This window comes from Larimichthys crocea, chromosome I (assembly GCF_000972845.2).
Source record: "Larimichthys crocea isolate SSNF chromosome I, L_crocea_2.0, whole genome shotgun sequence".
Taxonomy (NCBI): domain Eukaryota; kingdom Metazoa; phylum Chordata; class Actinopteri; family Sciaenidae; genus Larimichthys; species Larimichthys crocea.
Window position 1 is genome coordinate 6,316,108 of NC_040011.1, and position 26,511 is coordinate 6,342,618.

At 40.3% G+C, this 26,511-nt stretch overlaps 2 protein-coding genes across 5 annotated transcripts; both read left to right on the top strand.

Annotated features, from left to right (window-relative positions):
- Window positions 1-823: 823 nt before the first annotated feature.
- traf3ip1 (TNF receptor-associated factor 3 interacting protein 1) lies at window positions 824-16,646 on the top strand. 4 transcript variants are annotated; one of them, XM_027283484.1, is made up of 16 exons: window positions 824-1,096; window positions 2,224-2,292; window positions 3,877-4,038; window positions 4,289-4,417; window positions 4,588-5,016; window positions 5,133-5,207; window positions 5,661-5,684; window positions 6,271-6,346; window positions 6,655-6,675; window positions 7,553-7,640; window positions 8,594-8,686; window positions 8,924-9,059; window positions 9,144-9,180; window positions 9,324-9,400; window positions 14,466-14,683; window positions 14,836-16,646. In XM_027283484.1, the coding sequence occupies exons 1-16, from the start codon at window positions 974-976 to the stop codon at window positions 14,999-15,001; spliced, it is 1,923 nt and encodes a 640-aa protein (XP_027139285.1). In that variant the 5' UTR covers window positions 824-973; the 3' UTR covers window positions 15,002-16,646. The 4 variants fall into 4 exon arrangements, with proteins under 4 accessions (XP_027139285.1, XP_027139294.1, XP_027139297.1 ...); XM_027283493.1 differs by lacking the exon at window positions 5,661-5,684; XM_027283496.1 differs by lacking the exons at window positions 14,466-14,683; window positions 14,836-16,646 and adding an exon at window positions 12,994-14,440.
- Window positions 16,647-19,494: 2,848 nt separating this feature from the next.
- Window positions 19,495-25,331, top strand: asb1 (ankyrin repeat and SOCS box containing 1). Its single transcript, XM_010739889.3, has 5 exons — window positions 19,495-19,759; window positions 20,594-20,732; window positions 22,423-22,725; window positions 23,305-23,687; window positions 24,130-25,331. Exons 1-5 carry the CDS (start codon window positions 19,663-19,665, stop codon window positions 24,258-24,260), a joined length of 1,053 nt encoding a protein of 350 aa, XP_010738191.3. The 5' UTR covers window positions 19,495-19,662; the 3' UTR covers window positions 24,261-25,331.
- Window positions 25,332-26,511: the final 1,180 nt, after the last annotated feature.

Here is a 26,511-nt window from a genome sequence, read left to right on the forward strand (position 1 = left end):
ATAAAACAATAAGTGATAATGAAAGTATAGATGGTATTAATAAAGTACATATAAAAAGATGAATAGTCCTACACTGAAACATTTCTTAATGTGTGACATGCAGTGATGTAATCTGGTGCTAGTTCTACAGCAGAGCCGTCTTCTCCCAGAAGGACTGAAATGATTTCGTTTTGTTGGAGGGTGAGGAAGTCGGGGATTTTTTCTTTAAATTTGGGAAATAATTCTTCTCTAATTTCTTTGTATTTGGGGCAATTTGTGAGAAAGTGAGTTTCTGTCTCTACTTCCCCTGTGTCACGGTGGATACAAATTCTTTCTGTTCTTTCTACCCATTCTTTTTTATGGCGACCAGTTTCAATGGCAAGTTTATGGTCACTGAGTCTATATTTTCCACGTTTTTTTTACACATAGTGTATCGATTGAGTTTCTGCTTTCCACTGAAATATTTCTGTTTATTATCTTTGTCGATTCGTTTTATTTGTGATTTGTCAATCTGACTTCCTCATTTGTCCCATTCCAGGTATTCTTTCTGGGTTCAGACAGCCCTGCTGTTTTATATATGCCCTGTGCTGATATGAGTTTAAATCAGACTCTATCAAATGGTTCCAAAATTTGATAGATCTCTTTTTAATTTTAATTAACAGGGGGGATTGGCCTAGTTCTGCTCTGCAGCCGTGGTTTGGGCAGTTTCTGTTGACTCAGAGTATGTTTTTGGACAATTCAAGATGCACTCTTTCAATAGAGTCTCTCCCTCTACAGCTTTTCTACACATGTTAGCTGTTGCTATGGTCACAAGCAGTGCTTAGCAACCTTAAGCCCTCAGCGCACGCGCAGTGTTCATTAATGATGCACCGTGGGATTGCAGAATATTGACATAGCAACCGGGCGACAGAGCCACAAAGATTGTTCACTCCCTGCGACTTTCTGCTGTGTCTTCTGCGACTCAACTAACTTAGCTTTACTTTCTCCTGCTGCCATGAACGGGACAGTGGTAAAGAAGACCCAGGACACGCTGGGTAAAGTCATAAAGAAACCGCCTCTCACGGAGAAACTGCTAAGCAAGCCGCCGTTTCGATACCTACACGACATCTTCAGCGAGGTAAGGCTGGTGCGCGAACATTACAGCGACGTTACAAAGCTTGTTTAACGTTTAACGTGAATATATTTTGCCCATATTTGTGAAAGGGTGAACTGACCCGTGTCACATAAGAGCACATACATGTTAGCTGGCTAATACACCAACATTAGCATGGACGAAGCTAACCGAATACGTTAGCTAACATGAACTTCGCAGTAACTTCAGTTTTTCTGAAGCTATCAAACAGTCCGGTTGCTCAAGCAGTCAAAACGTGTATCATCAACCAGAGGAAGCAGTCGCCAACACTCGCTAAGCGATCCAATGTCGTTATTAATATAGTGGGTTAGCGAGTTAGCTCGGTAGCAAAGCCTGTAGCGTCGTGTTGTTGCTAGGCACGACCCGAGGCAACGCAGGAGACAACAAACCAAGTTGTTCACTATTACATAACCAGAACCAGACGGTCGTGTCGTGAGTGCTAAGTTGGTTAAATTTGTCTCAGTTCTTCGGACTCGTCAGGAGATCACATCTGGGCTGTGTATATGTACAAACGTCGTTGTGTTTGTCTCGTATAAAGCTGCTAAAAGTTACAGATACAGACACAAATACACGAGTCAAACTCTCAGTACAAACTGGGACTACCTACTAATCACAAGCAAGTGTTTTCATGTAGTTGGTGTACAACATAAAGGGCGTACACCATTTGGGAACGGTTGTACCCAGTAGTCAATAGATATATATTTGATGTCAGAACAAGAACAAATCCTATATATATATATATATATATGATTTTTTACTAACTTGTTGCACACAACAAAACCATTTGACACAGGGTGTCAAGCACAGTCAAATCTGTTTCACTTTTCTCAGCAGAAGTGAGATCTAATTTCCACTCTCCACCCGTTGAGTAGTCTAATATTTCACTGTAGATTCATGTATATTTGATAGAGGGGAATGTGTCGGCGTGTGTGACTACGTTCCTCTGATTAGCAGCGTGTTGTCTGCAGGGATGGGCTGTCAGACAAATGAATTTTCCCCATAGGCAGCCACTTTAAAGCAGATGCTGGGGAATAACTGCATACATTTATATGACACACCTAATATTGTAAATGATCTGACAGCTGAGTGTGTTTATGTCTCACCACTTTCAGGTTATAAGGACCACAGGTTTTATGAAAGGCCTGTATGGAGAAAATGAAATGAAGTCAGATAACGTTAAGGTAAGTTGACCACACTCTGTCCACCAGATTTTTTTTAGTACCCTCTGCCCTCCTGAGACAAAACTGTATCACTATTCTTTAGTTAGAAGTGTTTCCCTCATGTTCATTTATCTCTGTACCAAACAGCAGCCTTACCTTTGTATGAGATCACCTGTGCGTTACATGGGAGGTAGTCTGTGTGTGTGTGTGTGTGGGGGTAACCCTACACGCTGCTTGTGTGACACGCTGAGCGAGAAGACATGACTAAGAGGTGTCAGAACTCAAGTCTGCTGTTTTAGAGCAGACCCCAAATTAATACTGGATAGGAAGATGCTAGGCTTTGGTAATTGCCAGTGTTCCAAACTGCCGTACAACAAGCAGGTTATTGTGAATGAACAGTTTGTTGTTGTATTTTGGAATTCAACATTATTTATGTGTGCACTTTTATCATAGGCTTTTTCTAGAAGGTGAAAAGTGTAAGTATATATTGAGTAGAGAGAGCTGCCCACAAATAGTTTTATATATTGAACACTTAGCTTTCTTAAACATATTAATTGTAAATGCTTTGATATTACAGCAGATCAACACATCAACACCTGTGATGATAATTTGTTTGAAAAGCGATTTGTTTGCTCTTGTATTTGATTCATTCATTCATTTACTGTCTTTAAAGTAATGATGCATTTTTTCTTTTTCATAGTTGAGATTGCTCATGGTGAGCACAAGTCCACTTAAAGCTCCCATATTCTCAGTGGTAATAATAATAAAACGATGATTGTAAAATGTTAGTTGTTTAATTAAGTGTGCTTTTTTAAACTATAGGCATTTTAATTATTGTCTAGAGAGAATCTATGCAAGAGCATTTTACTGAATAGAATGTTATAAGGGGATCAACAATGCAAAGGCCAGCCTTACACAGAAGGGCCAGGTGGTTGCGCCAGTTACAAGTCCTTATGTTACGCAGTTGGCAGGCCTCTCAGCTGCAGCAGGCTGATAGACTAGAAGCACTGCTTAGCCGGGTCATTTGTCTGGAATAGGGTCTGTTTTGTTTACATGCACACAAGGATGAAAGAAGTAAATCAAAGGAGTGCTGGATATTTGTTTCCTTGTTATAAATCCAGGTTTTCCATTTCCTCTTTCCTGTTGCCTTACACAAGCCAGCATGTTACTCATTGTCCCCCTGAGAAAGATTTACACATTCATTCATCATTTATTTCCGCAACTGCTTATCCTTATCAGAGTTGGAGCCAATCTCAGCTGGGTGAGAGGCATGGTACACTCTGGATGGGTCGGCAGTTGATTACAGGGCTAAAACATAGAGACAAACAATCATTCACACACGTATGGGCAGTTAACAGCCATCAATTAACCTATAAATTATAGTGAGAAAGTCGGTACAGACTGTACTAAGATGGACCATGTTCGCTACTCAACAGCTATTCATGACTATGCACAATATGTAGAACTGTAGCATGTTAGCAGCTGTGTCGGCCTCTGCAATGTTTTGCTTATCTCAATGGTTTAATCTCTCTAAACTGTGTTGGGAAAATAATAAAATAAAACTTTTAGTTTTCCTGTTCCTCACAGCGTCTTTTTCCTCTGTAGGATAAGGATTCTAAGATACTCTTCCTCCAGAAAGCGATAGATGTTGTGATGCTGGTGAGTGGCGAAACCCTGGCGGCAAAGCCAGCGCGCATTGTTGCCGGCCATGAGCCTGAGAAAACCAATGAGCTGCTGCAGGCCATGGCCAAGTGCTGCCTCAACAAGGTCTGTATGCCTGGAGGAACTGAAAACACTGTGTGTGTGTGTGTGTGTGTGTGTGTGTGTGTGTGTGTGTGTGTGTGTGTCTTGGGAAAATTGTCTTGCTACCTGAGGGAGAATTGTGAAATACTTTAATTAAACCCTGGAGGTGGGGTGAAAACTGAAATGTGGAGTTCGAGTTTAAAACATTTTTTTCTGTATTGAATGTTCAAACAACAGTTTTACATTGAATGTTTCTCCTGAACTTGATCTTCAGCTGTCCAGTGATGATGCAGTGAAGAGAGTGCTTGCAGGAGAAAAGGTAGACATGAAGACCAAGGCCACTACCTCCAGGTCACAGGACAAGGAAAATAGAGAGGGACGTGAACGTCACCTGGATAGAGAGGTGCAAGTCTAGCCCACTCTAATCATGAAACTTGTCACTGCTATTAGTTTGTTAGCATTTAGCCTTGCAAGCTAATGGCTTTGTTTGAGCTGATCAAATGCTTATTTTCCCATTATGTATTCATTGCTGGTGTTTAATCCTCATCATATGAGTTGTTTGCACTATTCCAGGAGAAGAAAAAGATTACAGAGCGCAGCGGGAGCCGGGATCAGAAGGACCCAGACCAGCCCAAAGAGCAGGAGAGCCAACGCAGAGATGGGGAGAAAGAGGACCACCGCGACAGGGAGCGCTCTGACAAGCACCACCGCACTGAACAAGACCACCGTGCTAAAGACCTTGAGAAAGACAAGAGCCGTGACCGTGAGCGAGACAAGGACAAAGACAAAGGACGAGCCAAAGACAAGGAGAAGGACAGAGAGAGGGATAGGGAAAGGGAAAAAGACAAGGAGAGAGACAAAGACAGAGAAAAAACAAGAGATAGGGATTCTCACAAAGACAGGGAAAGAGACAAGGACAAACGAAGAGACAGAGACAAAGAGAGAGAGCGACACAAAGCGGGGGAAGAGAGGAACAAAAGTGGAGAGAGTGGCAATAGCAAGGTATGCCATTTTATACCACACACATCTTAAGTTTTAGTAAGACATGAAATTATCTATTTACATTATTTTGTAAGTAATTACATTTAATAACATAATATGATATAATATGTTCTTAGGCCAGAGTATCAGAGGAACCACAGCAGAAACCCAGCTCTGAAGAGCCTAGCAAAACAGCCAAACCTGTGCCAGTGGTAAGTTCTATCTTTTGGCAGAATATTCGCATCGTGTCTATGATCATAAACACTTGATTTTCTCATCTGAAATCATGCCGTGGCAGAGTTTGCTGTAGGTGAAGTCAGTCACCGATTTTACATGTTGAATTGCACATGACATTTTATACACTTTTTTAAAAATCATTTTTGATTGTTGTGCCTCTGATTTTTTGCAAGGATCTTCCATCACCTGAAGAGGTATTCAACCTTGCAGAATGAGTAGAAATTTAGACATGTGTATTACAGACATTTGGGTGTTAGAATGTAGTGACTGTTGCAATGGCCTCGGGTGGCTGGCTGGCTTGGTTTAGTGCTAATTTGGCCTGTAGGGTTTAACAGATATGTGAGGTCTTGTTTCCTCTTATTATCTGCATAAGTCATAAAGGTGACCATTTAGTGTATGGTGTAATGCTGTGTTCTTTGCCTATGCAGCCGGCAGAAGCAGTTGAGAACCAGGTAAGAATTTACTGTACTTCAGCAGAGATGGCTCAGTGTAACTTTTGCTATGCTTAGCCTGAATCTCGCTGGTGTGCCATGACATTTATTTATGACAGAGGACATATGTTTGAGCTCCATAAGTCAGCTGTAAAACGGCCTTTTGACTAACTTTCTGGTTCAGATATGAGAGCCATTTCAAAGTTTAAACGATTAACTGAACAGAAAATTGGTATTTTAATGATGAACGTTTTATTTACAAAACAATTAGTAAGTTTAACTGGGAAGATGAAACAAATTAATAGATAAACTAATCTAACTGTTAGCACCCCTAATTTATAGTATGGTATGCCACTTGAGGGTGTATTTGACGAGTTTAAATCATAGTGTACTTTTCCCAATATCTGATCCACTATGTTTCGTATTTGAAAACTGTTTATTGAACATTCAACCACTCTCATTAATAGTGAAAATTTGACATGTTTATTGGTGCTGAATAGGACATTACCATACCTCAGTGTTCCTAAAATGAGTAATGTCTTGCTTTTCATTGCTTATTGTCCTAAACATGTACCTTTTTTCCTGCTTGCCTTTCCTCCCTGCACAGTCTGATAGTCCAGCTAGAATACCCCGGCCATCATCTGCCAAAGGGCAGAGGCGGAGACCCAAAATTGGAGGTCAAGGTAATCACCACCACCCTTCCCAACTGACTGTTTTAGTCACCTGTAACAACGAGTCATATTTAATACATATGTTTCAAAGAGCTCATTCTTTAATAAAGGGCCTTTTTAGTACATCCAGACTGACTCATCAAGATCATAGAAGCAATAAAAACTTCATAGAAGTGACATTAAGATTTTAATTAAGAATTAAGAAAGATACACTGCCTTTGGTTCATGTTTTTTATACCACATACTTGGCATGTTACATAATGATTTCCATAGTTGTAAAGAAAGCAAACTAACTGTACCTTGTCTTCTGTTCTCAACAGATGAATCTGACAGTGAGGGAGGTAATTGTAACTCTATCTCATCTCTCTTGTGCAGTTGCATGCAAAAAAAATTAAGCTTTACACAAGAATGTTTTGTGTGGAAATGGGATCAACTTTGTGCACTCACTCTAAATTGCATTTTAAAGATTGTTGTTGTGGTAAGTTTCAAGAATAGAGGAGGAGTGCATTGAATTCATTTGCTCTCATATATAAGAAAATAAACTTTGTTTTTGTTATGACATTTGACTTTGTGCTCTATGACCTCAGTACTGTGAAGGCATGAAGTTGGTGATTTTCTAATCTGACTCAAAGTGTCTTCCCCAAAATATCAGAGTGCTTTTTTGAATTTACGACATTAAAATGGTAAATGGACTGTACTTGTATAGTGCCGTTCTAGTCTTTCGATCACTCAAAGCGCTTTACACTACATATCTCTTCCACCCCATTCACTCACATTCATACACTAATCGCATTGGTTACCATTCAAGGTGCCAACTGCTCATCAGTTTGAGGATCTAACCATTGATACACATTCACACACCGATGGCACAGCCTTTAGGGGCAATTTGGGGTTCAGTATCTTGCCCAAGGACACTTCGACATGCAGACTGGAGGAGCCGGGGATCGAACCGCAGATCATCTGATTAGTGGACGACCCGCTCTGCCTCTGAGCCACAGTAGAAATAAAATCACATCAATCCCAAATCTCCTGCTCAGATTTTAAAGTACATGAGGGTTGTAGCTTTGTCAGAGTGGTAGAATTTAAAACTGGATTAAAGGACATTGGCATGTCTTGAAAGGCGTGTACTAAATTGTCAGTGTTGCCCACACTAAGTGCAGGTGTAATCCCTGCTCCATTATACTGAGCTTACTATAGGTCATTGTTGTCTTTTCACAGAGGGAGAGGCTCACTTAGCCCAGAGGCCTGCCCCCCAGGAAAATGGAGATACTGCAGGCTCCTCAGTGCCATCCGACGTGGCCTCCAGGTCTGTACAGTCAGCACTGAACCTGCACTTCTTTAGCAAACACTTTGCTGAGGCACTGTACACCAGACTAGTCAAACATTACTCTTCAGTTACAAACTACCTTTATGTGTCAAACATGTACAAATCTTGTACGAATGTTATTGTATTGCATTGTATCATATTATATTGCTTTCTTTATTTATTGTATTGTATGGTAGTTGTGCTTTTGAAACTTTGGTTTGTTCCCAGGCCTGATTCAGGACCACTTCCAGTAGATTACACATACTGGACTTAATAAAGTGACATTATGTCGAAATTGGTATTTTTGCGATTTAGCATCATCAGTTTTAAAGTGCCGCTGTTGTAAATATGCAAGTTCAACAACACAAGACATAGTAGCCACACCCTTCACACCCCTCGGCCTGGGGCATGTGGGAATGCTGTCCAAAAGGCCTGTCGGACCAATATAAACACACTTCCTTATTTGTGATTTGAGCGTGAGTGTGATTTAGTGCTGCAAAGTGTACTTCCCATGGGTGATCGTACCCGGAGCCCTACCTAAAAGTTGTGTAGGTGTAGAGTCCTCAGAGTGGGAATGACACAATTCACCTGACTGCATGTCAAAGTAGAATCACAATTAAGTTGAATCTGTTATTTTGTGGTAGAATGGTTACACCGTACAACTTAAAAAGACTAACCCTCAATTAAACCCCAAGTCTCTTTATCTTGACTGGTGTGGCTACATATTTGTAGCTGAGTGTTTGTTCACAATAATCCTAAAATGTGAATCGATGTCTCAATATAGACATCTAGCAAGATACAGAGACATGTTGATAGAGAATTTGGCTTGTAAAAGAAGTCAAGAAGAAAACAGCAAAGCTTGTGAAACAAAATCAAAAATTCTAATAATTCAGTTCTCAAATTGTTTCACAGCTTATTACAGTAATATATTTATTTATGTGTTTCTTTCACAGCAACAGGCGAATACCAAGACCAAGCAGTGCACGCCCAGCGCCTCCACGAGTCAAGAGACAGGAAAGTTACACTGACGTAACCCCAGCTGAGAGGTGATTCGCCACACATATTCACTACTGTCATTACTTAAATGTGTACTAGAAAAAGTGAACGCCTCCTCTTCTTTGTGAACACATTGTTGGTCTGAACGCAAGCCTTGTTCCTGGCAGCAAGACAGATGAATCACTGCTCAGTTCAGACTAGAAGATAGAGTTTGCAACTATTTATCAGTGGAGCAAGTCAACAATTAAATTGGAGGTGTCAAGACACAGTCATTGCCGTTCTTTCAGGCTGTCTAGTGCCAAGCCCTCAGCGCCTGTCATCATGGATGGGAAGAAGCTGTCTGAGGACGAGGAGGATGAAGATGAGCAATTTGTTGTGGAGGAGGCAGTCCCTCCAGCTTCAGATGTTGCTGAGATGGAGGTGGTAAGTGACTTGAACAGCCAGTTTTTCAAACAGTATTGGCAAACATTAGCCGCTGATATTTATCTTCTATTTTTCCTATCACAGGAGCCTCCACAAGAACTCAACAGTGAAGACAAACATGGTACATGGTCATATATGTCTTGTTTTTTCTCTTTTGCAATAATGCCACATGTTCTCCTGATTTTCTTCTTGTTGAATTTATCAACCTGGTGGTTGGAGGAAATGGATATTTCACTTTTCCTGTCATTGTTTCTCTCACTTTAGGTGGCCTTGTGAAAAAGATCCTTGAGACCAAGAAAGACTATGAATCATCCCCATCCTCCCCAAAATCTAAAGAACAGGTATGTACAGTTGTAGTAGCAATTGTAGTCTCCACTAGAGGGCAGTATCAGCCTATTTGTGTCCAACACATCTTTAACAGTGACTCAGAGCTCATGTTAAACCTCCATCAGTCCTATCAGCCATTCTTTCTGGAAAGTTTGCTCTCTAGGGCAAGTGTTTTTAACCACAGTGAAACACTGGTTATTATCAAAAGAAAGGTATAAACAAATGGGGCAGAGAGGTGTAATTGCACTGCCTTGTAACCACAGAAATGTTCCAACTTCAGTGAAGCTGAATGCCTAATAACCAGGCGAGCAAGTATGGCCTCTAACAGACCACACATACTTGATACACACATCAAGATGTCTGGAGCAAAATGAGCTTGTTTTCTGGGGCTGCTCAATATCTTATGCTTAAATTTTTTGGATTACAGACTTCTTTGTTCTGTGTACAGTATTTACCACCTTGGGAACTGAACAGAGCTTTTTTAAAAAAAAATTCTGGGTTTTTGCACGTCTTCCTAATTTGTGAACTTATTTTTAAAAAACATTTTTTTTGTCTAAATGTTCTCAATTTAAAAATCACTATAATAATATTATTAATATCCTAACAGACATGATAAACCAGCTTTTTCAATGTGACGCATTACTGCTGTTGCTCATGCAGTTCCCTCTGTCAGCTTATTTATCAGCCAGAGAGCGAGACGTCTTTCATCATTATTTGGAGTGTGAATCAGTGTGAAGCTTACAGTTTGGTCTGTACTCCAATAGCGTGAGGTGGCTTACGCTGTCTGCTTTGGGTGGTCCTCGCCACTGAAGCATACTCTCCCGGCATCCCTTCCTAGCTGACCACCCTGACTCTGATGGATGCACTGTTTTTGGACTGCCACTCATGCAGAAAGGCCCCTGATATATCCCCTCCTAACTGCGGCCTCAGACATCATCCTTCGTAACTCACACCTGAAGTTGACTCAGTGTAGCCACCAGTAAACTGAATTAGCCTGAAAGGAATTTCAGTCCCGTGTTCAACACCAACCTTACATGAGTTTTTACAAAACATTTGTCATAAAGGAGCTGATCTAAACACGATTATAAGGCCAAACAAACATCCATAACAGCAGAGCTCTTTGTGTAACATGAGCATAGCCTTGTAGAGCTCCTAATTTTCCTAATTTTCCTAATGCAGCCTCCTCAGCTTTCAAACCTTCATTTCAGGGTATCCTGGTGTGCATGGGGAGCTTAGAGCAGGTATGTCTGCACATAGGAACGGTTCAGTCCACCCCTCCATCATTATTGGCCTTGCCTCGTCAGCTGTATAAAGAACTATAATGACTTCCTTCCAGACATGAAAGAGTGGAGAAGTCAGCTTAATGGAGTCATGTTTTTTTCTTGTAATCATGGTAAAACATGCAGGGACAAAAATGTAAATATTGAGCTTCCTCGTTCTACGTGGTATGACAGGTTTGAAATTTCAGCTGCCGCAATTCATTTTCTTAAACACCAAAGTTTATCCAAACACTGTGTCCGAATAAGTCACAAATCACCCTGATTCAATATTAAACAACATGTTTAGTGCAGAAATGTTGTCCTTTAGATCATTTTGTATATTTTATGAAAATTCAGCCTATAATCTGTTATCCCCATTCTAATTTATGTTCTTCCTCGTTTCTGAATTCATTTCGCTGTTGTTCATTCCAGTGCCCAGCTGCGCCTCTGCTGCACTGATGTAAATAAAGGGAATTCTTAAACAGTCAGATGATTGTATTTTGCCATGTCCCACCGCAGTGTGTGTGAGACTGAAGAATTTGCTGTATATTTATGGGGATGACCTTCCTTGTGACCCCTTTGGCAGTATTGTATATTATTCCAAGATACTTCTCTTTTTATTTAGACAGAATCTGCCCCTTGCAGCAGCTGCGTTTTCATAAGAATTTTTGTGTACTCTTTTTTTTTTTTTCCCCCCCTTTTCTTTACCCCCATCAAATTAGCCTTGATGAAGGTTTGTAATGTATAAATAAACCCTGTGGCATACAAATGGATGGCTGTTGAGTGAGAGTCACGGAGGAGAAGGGCCAGAATACTCTCTGCAGAATTGTCAAGAAAATAAATACTCCTCTCTGCAGACCTCTGTGTCTTCATAAACATCCAGCGTTTTTTGTGGAAACATAAGGAAATGACCCCGTGGCATTCCATTAGTCATATTACTTTTGCAGAGATCATATTGACTTGATTGAGGAATTTGGTCAGGTTCATGAGGAGTACCTGCCTGAAGCAAGCACCCACAATCTGTTATCTCAAACCTTGACAAAACGTGATCAGAAATCGTATCTTGTTTTTAAAAAGCATTTTCCATTTTCAGTTACTGCAGTGTAGGCAGTAGTCCCTTTCAAAGTTTCCTTTCAGTTCACCCTGTAACCCAGGGTGGTGATCTCAGTTGTCTCCCCAGTGGCCTAGCAACAACATCCTGTAACCTTGCTGGCTTTTCTCTTCACTTCACTGACTCCCAGCTATTTTTATGATCTAGCTAGACTTTTGAATGGCCTTCCATGAAAAATAGTGAGGAAGCCCATAAATAACATCCAGAGCTCATTCTCATCCTATGTCTCACTCCCTGACTCACCTGTTCAACATTCTACAGGAACACATTTTCTAAAACATCAGGATGTGCATCAGTGTCTTCAAATGTTGTTCTGGGTGTTCTTCAATGATCTATAATCCCCACTGATAAATCCTAGTCTTGCTGTGTCACAATTTAACTTGATTAAACTCAATTGTGGGAAGCTTTAATGAGAGGTTTCAGCACTCTCATCCTCCAGCTTGGACCAAAGTGAATCTAATTAATGAAGAGTAATGATTGAATGAAGCTTCTTCTTTCCTTAGGAAGCTGATCTTTTGCCATCAATTAGTCATCTAGTGTCTAAATGATTGTTTTTCCAGCTAATGATACCCTAGAGGTTGATCTACTGCTGACAGGCTGTATGCGTGCTCACCATTTTTCTTGTCAGAGGATACTTTGAAGAATTTCCTCTTGCCTCAGAAAATCCCTATAAGCAGTCCATAAATAACATTTTCGCACAGATTTCCTAATTAGGCTGATTAGCCATGTGATGGCTGAGTGAATTTCAAATTGTAATGTATCTCATGGTGTTACAGTACATACATGAGAATTTCATTCCATTGTCGCTTCTTTGAAGGAGACCCAAGCAGAGAGTTTCTAGTTCAAATGAAAGACTTTAACTCAACAATATAGATGCTGATGAAAAGAAAATGAAAGTACTTATTTATGTACTTTTACAAGATGAAAGCATCACGATTTGCCTCATATTAGTCCACCTGCCCATTCTAGCACCAGCCAGAGGCTGTGTCTTCCCCATTGCCTGGGGCTTTCATCACTGTCTGAGATAATGGGAAAACCTGCCCCCCTCCTACTCCTCTGTTCTCACCACGTCTAAATATTGTTCTGTGATCTGGGTGAGAAAAAGGAAAACTAGGAGCACACAGGTCTCGTAGACCCCGACAGAGACCTCCATAAAGCTGTGATTTATATCCACCCGGACAGAGTGCACACGAACCAGGGGTCATGTTTTCACGCCAAGTTTTTTATTTTCCAACAGAGAAGGGGAGGGGCGGCCGAGGTAGCAAGGGGACGGCAAATGGAATGAAGCCATGGGTCCTGTCTGAGCCGTGCAGACCAAACCTCAGCCAGGCAGGCCGAATGAGCCGTAGAGTGTTTGTCTAGCTGCAGGGTTCACAGCACCCAGTGGAAAGCCACCCACCTTGTTAGGGGACTGCTGGGCCAAAGCATTTCAGCCCTCACACTCCTGAGCCACCACAAACGGGTAACAAAAGTGAGCTTGTCAGAAATGTGTATTTCCTAAAAAGAATTCATGGCAAACAATGACACTTAACGCAATTTCTGCAGTGTGGTCTTGTCTAGTAAAGTTGCTTTTTCCAGTCATAATTACCGAATGGTTTGTTTTGTTTTAAGAGATGTCTTGATAGGGCAAATGCTACATGCGCCCCCGAGCGGGATCTGTGACAGATTGTGTGTTTTGAAGAGGAAGCTGTCATTTAATTGACACACTGTCGCAAATATGATTTCTGCTGCCTCATGAAGGCAGGTGCTCCCATCTGTGGAACCAAATAGAAACTGGGCCAAGAGTTGAACTTGAAAGGAGGCATAAGTGTAGTAGTTGTTACTCAATACTGTAGTAAAATAACCCACTGCCACAGCCTGTTACTAAAATAAACAAGACTTTAAGACCCAGAGTGCGTGTGGGGGCTGCGTGTGTCCACTGTATGCTTCGACTGAACCTCAGCTTTGGTGTTTGTGTGTGTGTGGCTTTAGGGTTGCAATACTGAGTGTTTTCGCATCTCACACACACATACACGCACACACACATACACGCACACACACCACACACACACACACACACACACACACAGGCCTTGCGAAGCCCAGCTGAGCAAACATCCTTGGGTTTGCTCCCTGCCAAGGGAGGTCCTTCCTGATACCTTCCCCTCCTTTTCGCCATTGAGGGATTGAGTGTAATTGGAATATAGTGGAACCCCCCCCAACCACACACACCATACACTGGAGGCCTTCATCAACCAGTCCCCCTACTTTGGCCAACACAATTCAGCCGCACGTTTGATCTTTATATATACAGCTAGGTTGGTAGAATTCCTGCCTAACATTTTTAGCCTTGAAATCCTAAACCACTAAATGCAGCCTTGCTTTGGTTCTGGGCATATGAGACTTTGCTGGCAAAGGTAGAATTCCTAAAGAGGGTTTATTATGTTTTGGTCTAGGGACACACAAGTGATTTTTTTGAGTGTGTTCATACAGCTGTTTGATTCAGTATTTAGTTTAAATCATGCATATAAAATATCTATGTTTCTTTCTATGACCATTAAGACTTTGATCTAAAAGACCCTGCTTATTAAATTCATCATTCCTTAAATACCAACATGTACACTTCTTGAATTATTTTATTCAATGTTCATGTTCTTTGTAAGTAGATGGCACCAAAAACGTATCCCCCCCCCAAACCTCACCCATGATATTCACCACCTCCACTTCCAGAACGTGGTGTCTGAAGCGGCCCGGAAGAAAGAGCGGGACATGGTGACACGGGAGATAGAGCGGCTCCGCTCATCCATCCAGACAGTGTGCCGCAGCACGCTGCCTTTGGGTAAGATCATGGACTACATACAGGAGGACATGGACGCCATGCAGGCTGAACTGAACACCTGGCGGCGGGAGAATAAAGAGCACGCACAGGCCTTGCTGCAAGAGCAGAGGTGGGGTTGGCACAGACACAACACGCTTGAAGTTATGTACAGACACCAGTTCTCATGCAATAGTGCTAGCTTTTTTTTTTTTAGCTGGTCACTGTGAACACAAGAAGCGAATCTTTAATCATCCCTTTTGTGTTTTGTTTTATGTGCTGCAGAGCGACAGACAGGGCAGTGGAGCCTCTTAAGGTAGAGCTAGTTGAGCTGGAACAGCTGATCAAGGATCAGCAGGACAAGATTTGTGCAATAAAGTCCAACATACTGAAGAATGAAGAGAAGATCCAGAAGATGGTGACTGGGATCAACTTCTCCTCCAGAACCTGAAATGAGAAACAAGGTGCACAAGAAAAAAACTTTCCTAAAATGCACTGAAGATCTACGGATGAAGTGTTTGTCATTCAGAATAATGGTAAGACCATTTTCCTTGGAGATGATATGAGTTAGGACCAAAAACTGCACTTTTAGGGTTTTTGTCAGAAAAGGAGATGGACCCAAACAGACACAATCAGTCAGATGTTGGTAAGTAAAAGCTCCACATGATGGTTTGCAGGTCTGCTTTGACTGATGAAAAAATGAAAAATATCTTCCTGCTCTGCACTAACCTTATCACATCTTTTACCCCTTTTCTGTATGGTGCCTTTGTGGAATGAGACGGCTTATGAAAAGCTGCGTATATTCCAAAATTAAAAATAACTAACATGAAAGTTTGATTTGCTGTACATTCAGCAGTCACTACACCAAATAAAGATAATAATCTATATCTATATTATTTTTGTAGTTGGCTTAGTTAAAAAACAAAAAACAAAGTTGTTAAGAGTGTGGCACATATATTTCTTTTCTTCATTACCTCACTAAATTGAGTTAGTGAGGACATTGGACATAGGCTGTGCAGTTTGAGCGGAGTAGTAAGCAGGCTTGTTATCTGGTTCATTTGCTGTTTTCCATGATGATTATTTCATCTGTTCTAGTGTGACTGGATTAGCTATACAACAATAATTAAATATTATATAGATGGCAAGTTCAAATACATTTTTAGACGAAATCTCTGTTTGTTTTTAAGCCTTTTCTTTTTGCCCTCCCTGAAAAAGAAAAAAGTCGGACTGTTCTCAGTAACCTATTCCTTTGCTTAAACAATCGTATCTTGTAAACAAACAAACAAACAAAAAAACAACAACACTAAACTGATCTGTATGTAATTTTTTAAACACCACTGCTGAGTGACTAAGGGAGGTGCAAGTTGCTTGACAACATAGCAACAAAGCAGTGTTACAATTCTTTCTTTTATTTCCTATAAAACATAACAGGCACAGCACAGAAAATGAAGTGTATATCCATTCTTCTTGCAGTGAGCATGCATTATAGCTGCCATCGTGGAGGTCCTTCCACTCTATTTGTACTGTAGGATTTGCCAAACTGTTTCTTTTTTGGGATGGAGACAATGTTTGGTCAGATGGCAACTTTCTGTTTGAACTTTCAAGTCTTTATAATTTACAAAAAAAATAAAAATGAAGCAATACTAGGCTGATTGTAGTTAAATGTTGGATAGCAGAGAGGTGATAGTCCTGGTTTTTCCATAAAATTTCAATAATATCTCACACATGAAATACAAATAAGGAGTAAATGAGTTATGATTCCTTGCATAGTGGCCTGTCTCACCATGAATGAAAATGCAGTTACCACACTTTAGTACCAATGTAATTTTACATTGTTGTGTCTACTTGTATGAGTGCAACTGCTACCTTTTTTTTAGTTATACTGCAGATTTGTCTCCCAGAAGTTATACTGTAGACTGCCAGTGATAAATAATTAGAAAACACATCCTGGTTGGATTGATGAATGTAATCCATGATTTAAAATAATGTTCTTTTCTGGATGTGAATGTGATGAACATACATACTCCAACTAGATCTCTTTGCTGCATAGACCTCCAAAACAATTTTCACCCAAACACGGATTTGCACTTCCATTGCCTCTTCAGACCGATGGCTTATTTATAAGATGGGTCCGACAACATCTGTGCGAAGAACATGAATGAGTTCTGTGACATTACTAATGTCATTGGCACTTTGGCAGTGGTGAAAAATAAATAAAGCTTGATGTACTGTAGTAGAACAGACAGCCTTAGACTGTACGTGGACAGCAACATGACACAGAGATGATCATTCAAAAAGGGGCACACTGCATTGCTTTAATAGGAAATATAATGCTTCTCATTTTACTGATCTTTTTGTTATTTGCTATGAGGATTCAGCAGTCGAAATGTACTTTGATTTAGTCTGATTTTACTCCATGTTCATATCAGTATTATATTTAGTCCATGAAATGTACTGGAACCTATTAAAAAGTCAATTTTTTTCAAGTCTTACAAGCAAAAACTCCTGGAAAAGTAAGAACCTGCGTGTTCACATCTTAAAAGAAAGGACTATTTACACTGTAAACTATTTGTATAATATCTTCTGTTCCTTTTTAAACTGTACATTATGTATATGTGGAGATTGTATCATAGTTAAAAATATATATAATTTTGTAGTGGAGTGAAATAAATGGTTACATTGCAATAAATATTTGTCTCCTCTTTTTTTAAGATTTGATGGTGAGTAGTGAAGAGTCAAGAGAAGGCAACAGGCTCAAAGTTAGTTAGTCTTATAATGGAAACTTAATGAGAGGTCTGGATTGCTCGAGTTACGCTATGAACAAAATGACAAATGACCCCGGTTTGTGATTTTGACAAGTTCATGTGAAGTCCTTGTGGTGTCTGGCACGGCCGAGTCACACTCTCAATGAAACACGGTTTCTTTTGAAGCCATGTCTGACATGACAGAAGTAAAACATTTAACGTTCCTTTTAAAACCCTCAAGTAACGTTTGCAGAAAACTATGAACCAGCTGCAACACACAGAGCTCATTAGGAAGGAGTCCTTTAACAGCTATTAAGCAAGATTTTGATTGAAGCATTTGTGATGCAAGTTGGAGATTTAGCTGAAGGCCCCTTGCAGGCGGAACGGACACCTGCTTTTAAGCAAAGACGCTGGCCCCAGTCTCAACAGGTGGATTAAAAAACAGGCATAGTCCAAGGAAAGCTCCATTGTCCATCTGCGTTTTGCTTTTATCTGTGAGGTTCCTCAAAGAAGTGACTTCAGACCTGACTGCTGCTTTACTATTCCTCTATTCCTAAGCCTCCGTTGATTTTTGCCCTTTGAATTTCACAATTGATCATGCTAATGAGTGACTACACCTTTCACTTGGACTTTTGTTGCCCACATTTACTCACTAATCTTTATCTTGGCCATACTTGAAAGGCCCAATCAAAGTTTAATCTTAAACATTAACTACACTTTGTGTGGATAAAACCCTCTTATATTCAGCTTCAGTTAAAGTACTATTATCTGCATACTCTGTTCCCAGGTTTGGTCATAGCATTGGTTGGAGTCTGGCTGCCTACTTACTATGAAAAATAATCATGATCAATAACATAACTTCAAATTACTTCTAGCTCGGCTGGAATCTGTTTATAAATACAGCTGAATCAATATATTGTCTTTACAGAGCTTGAAGTCTGTAAGCGACGTGTACACTTTTGGTGACACAGGGCACTGCTGACCTGTTCATTTATTTTTAGAGCACCAGCCAGGCCCTCAGTGTCGGGTGTCAAGGTTCATCTGTCATCAGGCATCATAGAGCCATGGCTGCATGCCTTGCTCTGGTCAATGTTACTCACCTAAAAATGTTTTATTGCATCTTACAGTTACCCACACTGACTAATCCTTGTGTCCAAGCCCTTTTGTTACAGCTCTTTGACCTTTTTCAAAGGTTCCATGTTGTAGAAAGTTTCATATTTTGTTTATGTTTAGGTGTGATATAAATAAGTATCAAATTGTTCAATCCACAGAAAAATAATGCACACAGCCCACATTCAGAAACCTTTAAGTGCCTTTAAACAAGCCTTCAGGACTTTTGTAAGGTTGTGATTTCACAACTATAAAGTCTCTGCCAGAAGGATGTAAGATATATTTTGTTACTTAAAACCATAATATATTTTCCTGGATATAAAAACTTTAAATAAAACACCAGAAAATGTGAAATATGACCTCCCAGGAGGTGGGCTTGACTCATAGCAATACCACATACATCATAATGGGCCTCAGAATTATAAATAATTGTATTTTTTAACAAAACTGAAAGGACCATTAAACAGCATCTAGCAGTGCAATTGCTGACCGCAAACCCCTTCAGCCTCTCCTTCCTAGCGTCAAGGAGAAACTACAGCGCCTGCAAAACACATAAAAAAGTAGAGCCAGTGTTTAGTTTGTCCAATCTGGGCTACTGTCTGTAGATATAAAAGGCTCATTCTAAGTCAACAAACCATAACCATTCTTATTTTCAGGTTATTACAGCTAATGGAAACACTGTAAATAGAGCCCCTTAAATTTTACACACTGGACCTTTAAGTATCAGTTTTGAAGTTAAACTACATAACTGCCACAATATTCAACTAAGGATTACTATAATGCAGAGATCCTTTGTGTGTTACATTTTCCAATTTTTTAAACAATGATTCCACTCAATTTAAACTGACATTTAAATACTAAATAAATAAACATGAGTACTAGTATTTCTACTTTTACTTTTTGCCCCATGCAGTATTTTTCTTCTCTTACTTTTAATACACAATACATTTTTCAAAAATGTTTTTGAATTCAAACGTGTAAATAATAGATCTGCCTTTCATAAGATGTTAAAAAACAGTTTGTATCCAAACAGTTTAAAGTGCTTCATGCATTTAAAGCGACGCTTTCCCTTTAAATCCGCCCTGCGCGCTGTCAGGAAGTAGCGCAGCGTGCCGAGCGTCACCGACACAGTCACGTTTGTTTATTTTGATGTGTCTTGTCTGATTCACATCGTTGGATTCCGGTCATTTGGTAGAAACCACTGTTGGTCAAAAAGCCGAAGTATCTGTTCAGGTGGACGGTGTGACATTTCAAGAGCATGGCCGAAGGTCCAGAAGCTGATGTGGACGAACCGCCCAGTATTAACTTCCCTCCGCTCATCACTGTGTCTGATCTGCCCGGTGCCACCGCTGCAGGTAGGAAACCGCAGATGAATGAACTGTGATGATTCATCAGGCCTGTCAGGGGAACATGTATCCTCCATGTGCAGTGTGTGCGTAAAAGGTCAGAATGTACTCCACTGAGTATGACATCAACAATACAGATGTGTTGTTGTTGTTGTTGTTGACTCTTGTGTAATAAGGTGTGGCCCATGGGTTCAGTACATATTACAGAGGTATAAAAATGTCTTTCCAACACCTGTGTTTTATTCTTATGGCCTACAAATGAGAGAGTCATTATGGACGATTCGGACCAGCTCATGTATATTTTCTACAAGAAGTGGACACAATAATAGTAACACCTGCACAATAAAATGCAATTGTTTAATTGGGTGGTGGAGGAAGTATTCAGTTATTTTATTCAAAGGTTCAGTGTGTCAGATGTAGGAAATAATATAGCAGAATATGAAAGAAATGGAATATAATATTCATAGCTATGTTTTCATTAGTGTATAATCACCTGAAAATAAAAATCACTCATGGAATGTACTTGAGTAAAAGTACTTGGTTACCACTGAATTTAACACTATAGCCCTGCTTTTGTGACCCGCCAGCTGTCCACAAGAGTTTCAGGAGCTCCCCACAAAACATGACTCAGAATTACTGATTCTTCTCACATTGAGCAAGGACACCTGTACAGTTATGTAACAAAGTATGCATTGGAAATGTAGTTATCTCAAATGCAGGATTCTCAAATCAATTCTTGGAGATATGTGCTGAGGATCAGTCAATTATTCAGGCCAAGCATACATCAGCGTTTTTAAAGATGTGAGTATGCGTTGCAGACTGTGTGTATTATGTCCTGACCAGGCCGTAACCTGAAGGAATGGCTCCAGGAACAGTTCTGCGACAAACCTCTGGAGCAGGACGACATGCGGCTCCACAATGCAGCCTATGTCGGAGATCTGGACACCCTGAGGAACCTACTGCAGGAAGACAGCTTCAAACGGTGGGAGGGAGTAATAATATTAAAGCAGCTAAAAGAAAACTTTCATTGCTATAAAATGATTCATCTGATTTCACAAGGAATTGGATGCTGGGTGCAATATGTTTTTCCCTAGGATAGCAATGGAATCATCCAATCATAACAAACCCTATAATGACCACCCTACCTTTAACCCTAAACTTCTTGGGTTTGACATCAAGAATGTTTGTTTGCTATAATTGAGTGTCTTCCCATCTGCATTCTAGGAACAAGAAATTACCCCGGGAACAGGCATAATTTCTCACCAATGGTTTAATTTGCATATAGCGTCATTAGTATTAAATAGGAACTGTTTCATGACCAGTTAAAAAGCTGCTTTAATATATTAAGATTTTATTTGATAGATAGAATTGCAGGTGAAGAGATGAGACATCCAGAGAGACAATAGTAGATCATTTAAAGATGATGTTTCAACCTCTCTGCTGTATGTCTAGTTTTCTCAGATTATTGAATAACCCTATACAGTATGTGACACAAAAAGGGGTTTCATGAAAAGTTACCTTCATACGTGATGACATTAGCTATATATTCTGATGCAAACATTATCTCTTGCACCATTTATTGCATTGTGTTGCTGTAGAACAGTCTTTGTCCCTCTATGAAATCTCTGGATCTGGCAGGTTTTGTCCAGAACATTCACGTGTGGCACTAAGTGGTTTTGTGGTTTCTGTGCTGTGTGGGTTTGCTGAGTGAGAACAAATGCTGTACAGAGTATGTCTTTACATATCTTTACCATTAAACAGTCTTATATTGCATAACAAATCCTATATACCAGATACTTTTACTATCTAACTTTAACTACTAGGTTATTGGCATACTGTCCAGGCAGGACTGGTCAGCACTCATTTAACCGCTACTTGCTCCCAATCCTAAAACCCAGGCAGCTTATTATTACTGACTTTGGCCAGTTCATCTCTGTTCCACATGGTTTACAACATGCTGTTATTTCAGTAAAATACTTTTTACTTTTCACCCTGCCCTGCTTATCCCAACATGAATGAGGCAGTAGTGGTGAGGTAGGCATTATATTTTGGATAGACTTTGCGGTGAGTATTTAATTTATGGTGATTACACAGTTTTTTGTTTTTATTTGAGTTTTATTGTCACTCTTTTTGTACAAGTACACTCCTGTGAAATTCTTCTTTACAGAAAGATATACCCAACATAGGAGATAAAAGTCAATTAAAATAAAATATATATGATGTGCAATATGGTGGTTAGCGCTGTCACCTCACAGCAAGAAGGTTTTTGGCTCAAATCCCTCAGGCGGCTGGGATCTTTCTTTGTGGAGTTTGTATGTTCTCCCATGTCTGCATGGGCTCTCTCTGGGTACTCCGGCTTCCTCCCACAGTTTTAAATTTGGTGTGGATGTGAGCGTGAATGGTTGTTTCTCTCTATGTGCCAGGCCTGTGATGAACTAGCAAACTTTCCAGTGTGTCCTCTACCTTTTGTCCAGTGTCAGCTGGGATAGACTCCAGCCCATGATGGCCCTGATAAGGATAACCGGTTATGGTTATTGAAATGGATGAGTGATGTATATAAGGCATATAAATATAAAAAGAAATAAGGTGTGAAATATTTTTATTAAAAAAAAAACAAATTGAAAACTTCACTTCAAATCCTGCAACCACTCCTCTCTCTCTTTGGGTGCTAGGCGTATCAATGAGAAGTCTGTGTGGTGTTGTGGCTGCCTGCCCTGTACCCCTCTGCGGATCGCAGCCACAGCAGGTCACGCTGCCTGCGTGGCCTATTTGATCGCCCAGGGAGCCGAGGTGGACCTGGTTGATGTAAAAGGTCAAACAGCCCTCTATGTAGCTGTGGTTAATGGTCACCTGGACTGTGTCCAGATCCTCCTCGAAGCCGGAGCCGATCCTAACGGAAGTCGGCACCACCGCAGCACCCCGCTGTACCACGCCGCGCGGGTGGGAAGGCTGGACATACTGCAGGAGCTCATCAGGTGAGTTCAGGAGAGCAACCAGGATTTTCTCACTTCTCATGTACGGTTTGAATGTGTATCTTCACAGAGCGTACTGGTAATAAGGTTTGTTTTATCGCTTCTCATAGTAACCAGTCTAAAGGTTAATGCTCAGCATGCCAATATGTCTGTTTCTTTGTTTATTTTTTACATTATTAGTTTTTATTTTTTTGTGTACCTTGTGGATTGTCTAAGGGTCAGTGCATTGATCTTCTGCTAGCTTTGCAATGCAATGCTTTCCACTGCTTCAGGCAGCAGTTTTATTACTTCCCGACTTTAAGAAACAGCTTCCTCCATCTTTCACAAAATGCACAGAAAGAAATATTTTCAATCACAGGGTCCCACCAGTCAACAACAGCAGCCCTCATGGGACAAAAATCACATTGACACATGAATATTTGACAGGAAAAAACAGCAGACTGAAAAATTGTCAATTTAACAAAAATCTTTGATCTTTACAAATACCCTATTTACAGACTTTTCTCTGCAATCAATTAGTATATGTATTTTGTTCATTTCTTAATTAAGTTTTCAACTGTATGCATGATTCCCTCTGTCCAGGTTCAATGCAGATGTAGACATGGACCACCAACTGGGGCCCCGGCTCCTCTTAAGTGCACGCACCCTCAACACTCTGGTGGTGTGTCCTCTCTACATCAGCGCTGCCTACCATCACCTCCACTGTTTCCGGCTGCTGCTCCAGGCCGGCGCTCAGCCTGATTTCAACTACACAGGGCCTGTCTGCCAAGAGGCTCTGACCCGTGGCCTGGCCTCCTGCCTGCTGGATGCTGTCCTGCGACATGGATGTGAGGTGGCCTTTATCTACCTGCTGCTGGACCACGGGGCCAATCCCGCCCTGGTGCCCTGGGACGAGTCAGAGCTTGAGGCTCCTAATCGGAGGAAGGTGGACCCGGAGGCGCTCAAAGTCTTCCTGGAGGCAAGGAGTGAGTACAGATGGACTGATATATTATGAACATTAATGTTGCTGTGTTATTATATTATGTTGACCTTCTTTGACGAAATAAACAAGTAAAGCTGTCCTTCTTTGAATAACTACTATAGATGTGCCATATGGGCCGTTTTCACATCTAAACATTTTGACTGATATCATTTTTGTAACATATGAGAAATTACTGTGTGGTGCCTGTTGGGATTTGTCCTAAACTACCTCTAAGTCTGTATAAAACCCTTTCTCGAACAATGATCGGTTACTTGTTTGCATTATGTCTCACCATAGTTTCTAAATTTTATGGTAAATTAAAAGCAGGGCTGACACGACTCATAACGTGAAGAATTCAGATGGAGTGATAATGTGAAAAATAAATGGTTACACTGCTTTCCTGGTGTAGCTGGATCTGAAGTCTGGTTTGCTTTTTCTCCTCTCAGGATGCCCTCGTAGGCTGACACACCTTTGTCGCATCAGGATCCGCAGAGCGATGGGCAAAACTCGTCTAAACCATATACCCTCGTTACCGCTACCACAACCCATCAAGAACTTCCTGCTTCACCAAAACTGACAACCGTCCATCTTCTCTATTTCTGCAGAGCTTATCCAACACCACTCCCCAGGATAGAGCATTTTGTGAACACTATTAGCTATTTGCTTATTATTTTCTAATAATAACCAGTTAATTCTATATTTTTTCCAAATATTTTTGAAGTTATGTAATACTCTGTCACTGTAATAATTTATTACATTAGTATATGTGCATCCTAAATGTTTGCTTTGACTTCCTGAAGTCACCAGCATGTGTCGCATTGCTACTTTAGTATCACTTATTAGCTTCATAACCAAAGTGAGAATATCATTTGGATTGAAGCAATGACTTAATCATGCCCTGTATTAAATATCCCGTTCAGAGAGACACTGTCCAGATCCAACTCCTTGAATTGCTCACATACTGTATCTGTTTTATGTAAAGTTGGATTTTAGGCCTTTTACCAACTCTCAGCCAGAGTGAATGCAGAGTGCAGCAACCCAGTATTCTTGTTGTTATTACAAGTTTATACTTATATTATAAGTGATCAGTAGAGTCAAGAGAACGGATAAAAAAAGGATTAGATTTGTTTCCTAATACTACTATTTTGATACATTAAGCACTTTATTTTGGCTGGCAACGTGAGCGATGGACAGTGGGTTAGCAAACTAACACTGTCATTGTGTGTTTAGATTTTTTCTTTAACCGTACATTCTTCTTTAACCATATGCCTTAATATTGAGTTTTGGAAAATGGCCTCAAAGGTTATTCAGACCAGAAATAATAAATATCAAATTCTTGTCTAGGAAAATTAGCTTTAGATTTAAGCATAAAATGAGCAATTTAAGTTCCTGGTTCTGAACTAAAGCACTGTTAGCAAGAGAAAGGGTTCAGATTTGGGTATAATTATTAATTAATCAAAAACTATGAAGGCGTCTTTGTAAAAAATGGACTGTTCAAGCTTATTTAACAACATATGACTGAAACTACTGAAGTGTATAATGTGCATATCTGTTGCAGAGCTTTGTTTCGTTTCCTGGTTTGACATGAAATCAGTGCAATTTGCTTTGTACAGCTTTATTTGCATACAGTAAATGTACAATAATTCTAGATTCTCTCCTTTATGTTTTTTATCATCTCAAACCACATGGGAGGGTTTCCACACCACCAGAAAGCATAGCAATTCTTCAAAAGTAAGATCACTTTCCATGCTTCCTGTGCTGTTAGCCATCTCCTTCAGTGACCATGAGATAATTATTCCATCTCCTTTCCTCATAACTCCTTCCAACATCTGTTCTAGTCCACATATCTGAAACAGTGTCATGGGCAGAATCTCTGGAGTTTAGGTTTGGTTAAATCTAATGAAAGAAAATCACTCCTCTGTCAATACCATGGCAACACAACCGGCAAATGGTGTGGGTTTTTGATCCAGCACAGCTTCAGCACACTATTAGTAAATCAGCTCTTTAGGGAAATTCCCCTCACATACAGTACAGTATGTATCATTTTTACAGGTGCATAGTAACACTACATAGAAATTGGTATTTTTGTGATTGAGTACCCCCTGTTTACCTGTAATACCACTTTAACTGTAATGTTATGATCAAAAAACTAACGACAACAAGTCGACAACTTTGCAGCCAAACATCAAAGAAGTGCAACAACACAAGACATAGCAATGGGTATAGTAAATCTTCTTGCAGTTGGACTAGTAAGTAATATTATTTACTTACTAGTCCAACTGCAAGAAGATTTACTCTTGTCTGGCAGCTTCTTAGTCACTCTCCTTTTTTCTTCATAGCTTCTTCCATTAATGTCTCCTTTGGTCTTTTTGCCTCTGTCATTATGTCCATAAAGGCTGCTGAGCCCGGTTACATTGTTCGCTTGCCCAGCTCCGGTTCTGGCACAACACCAGGCCTGGAAACCATCTCTTCCTGGTGGTCCAAAACATACAAACACTAATACTGCCCCAGTGCCTGACCTCACAGTCTGGGCAGCCCAGCTAACAAACTGAGCTAGCATTAGCTCACAGCAGCTATAATTTATAACAGTTTACAGGAAAGTTACATCATTCAAGAACAGGTGTATGGGTGTGGAGTGGGAACCAGTCACCTGATTACACTTAAGAGTCGCATCAGCATGATTTTGATTTTAAATAGTGCTGCCTTCTCTCAAATTTTTCAGTCACTACATATTTGCATGCCCTGATACAATATTTAAACCCAGCTGATATGGGCACTTGTTGAACAGTTTCAATGTGTTGCAAACTAAACTGATCACTCAGGGGATG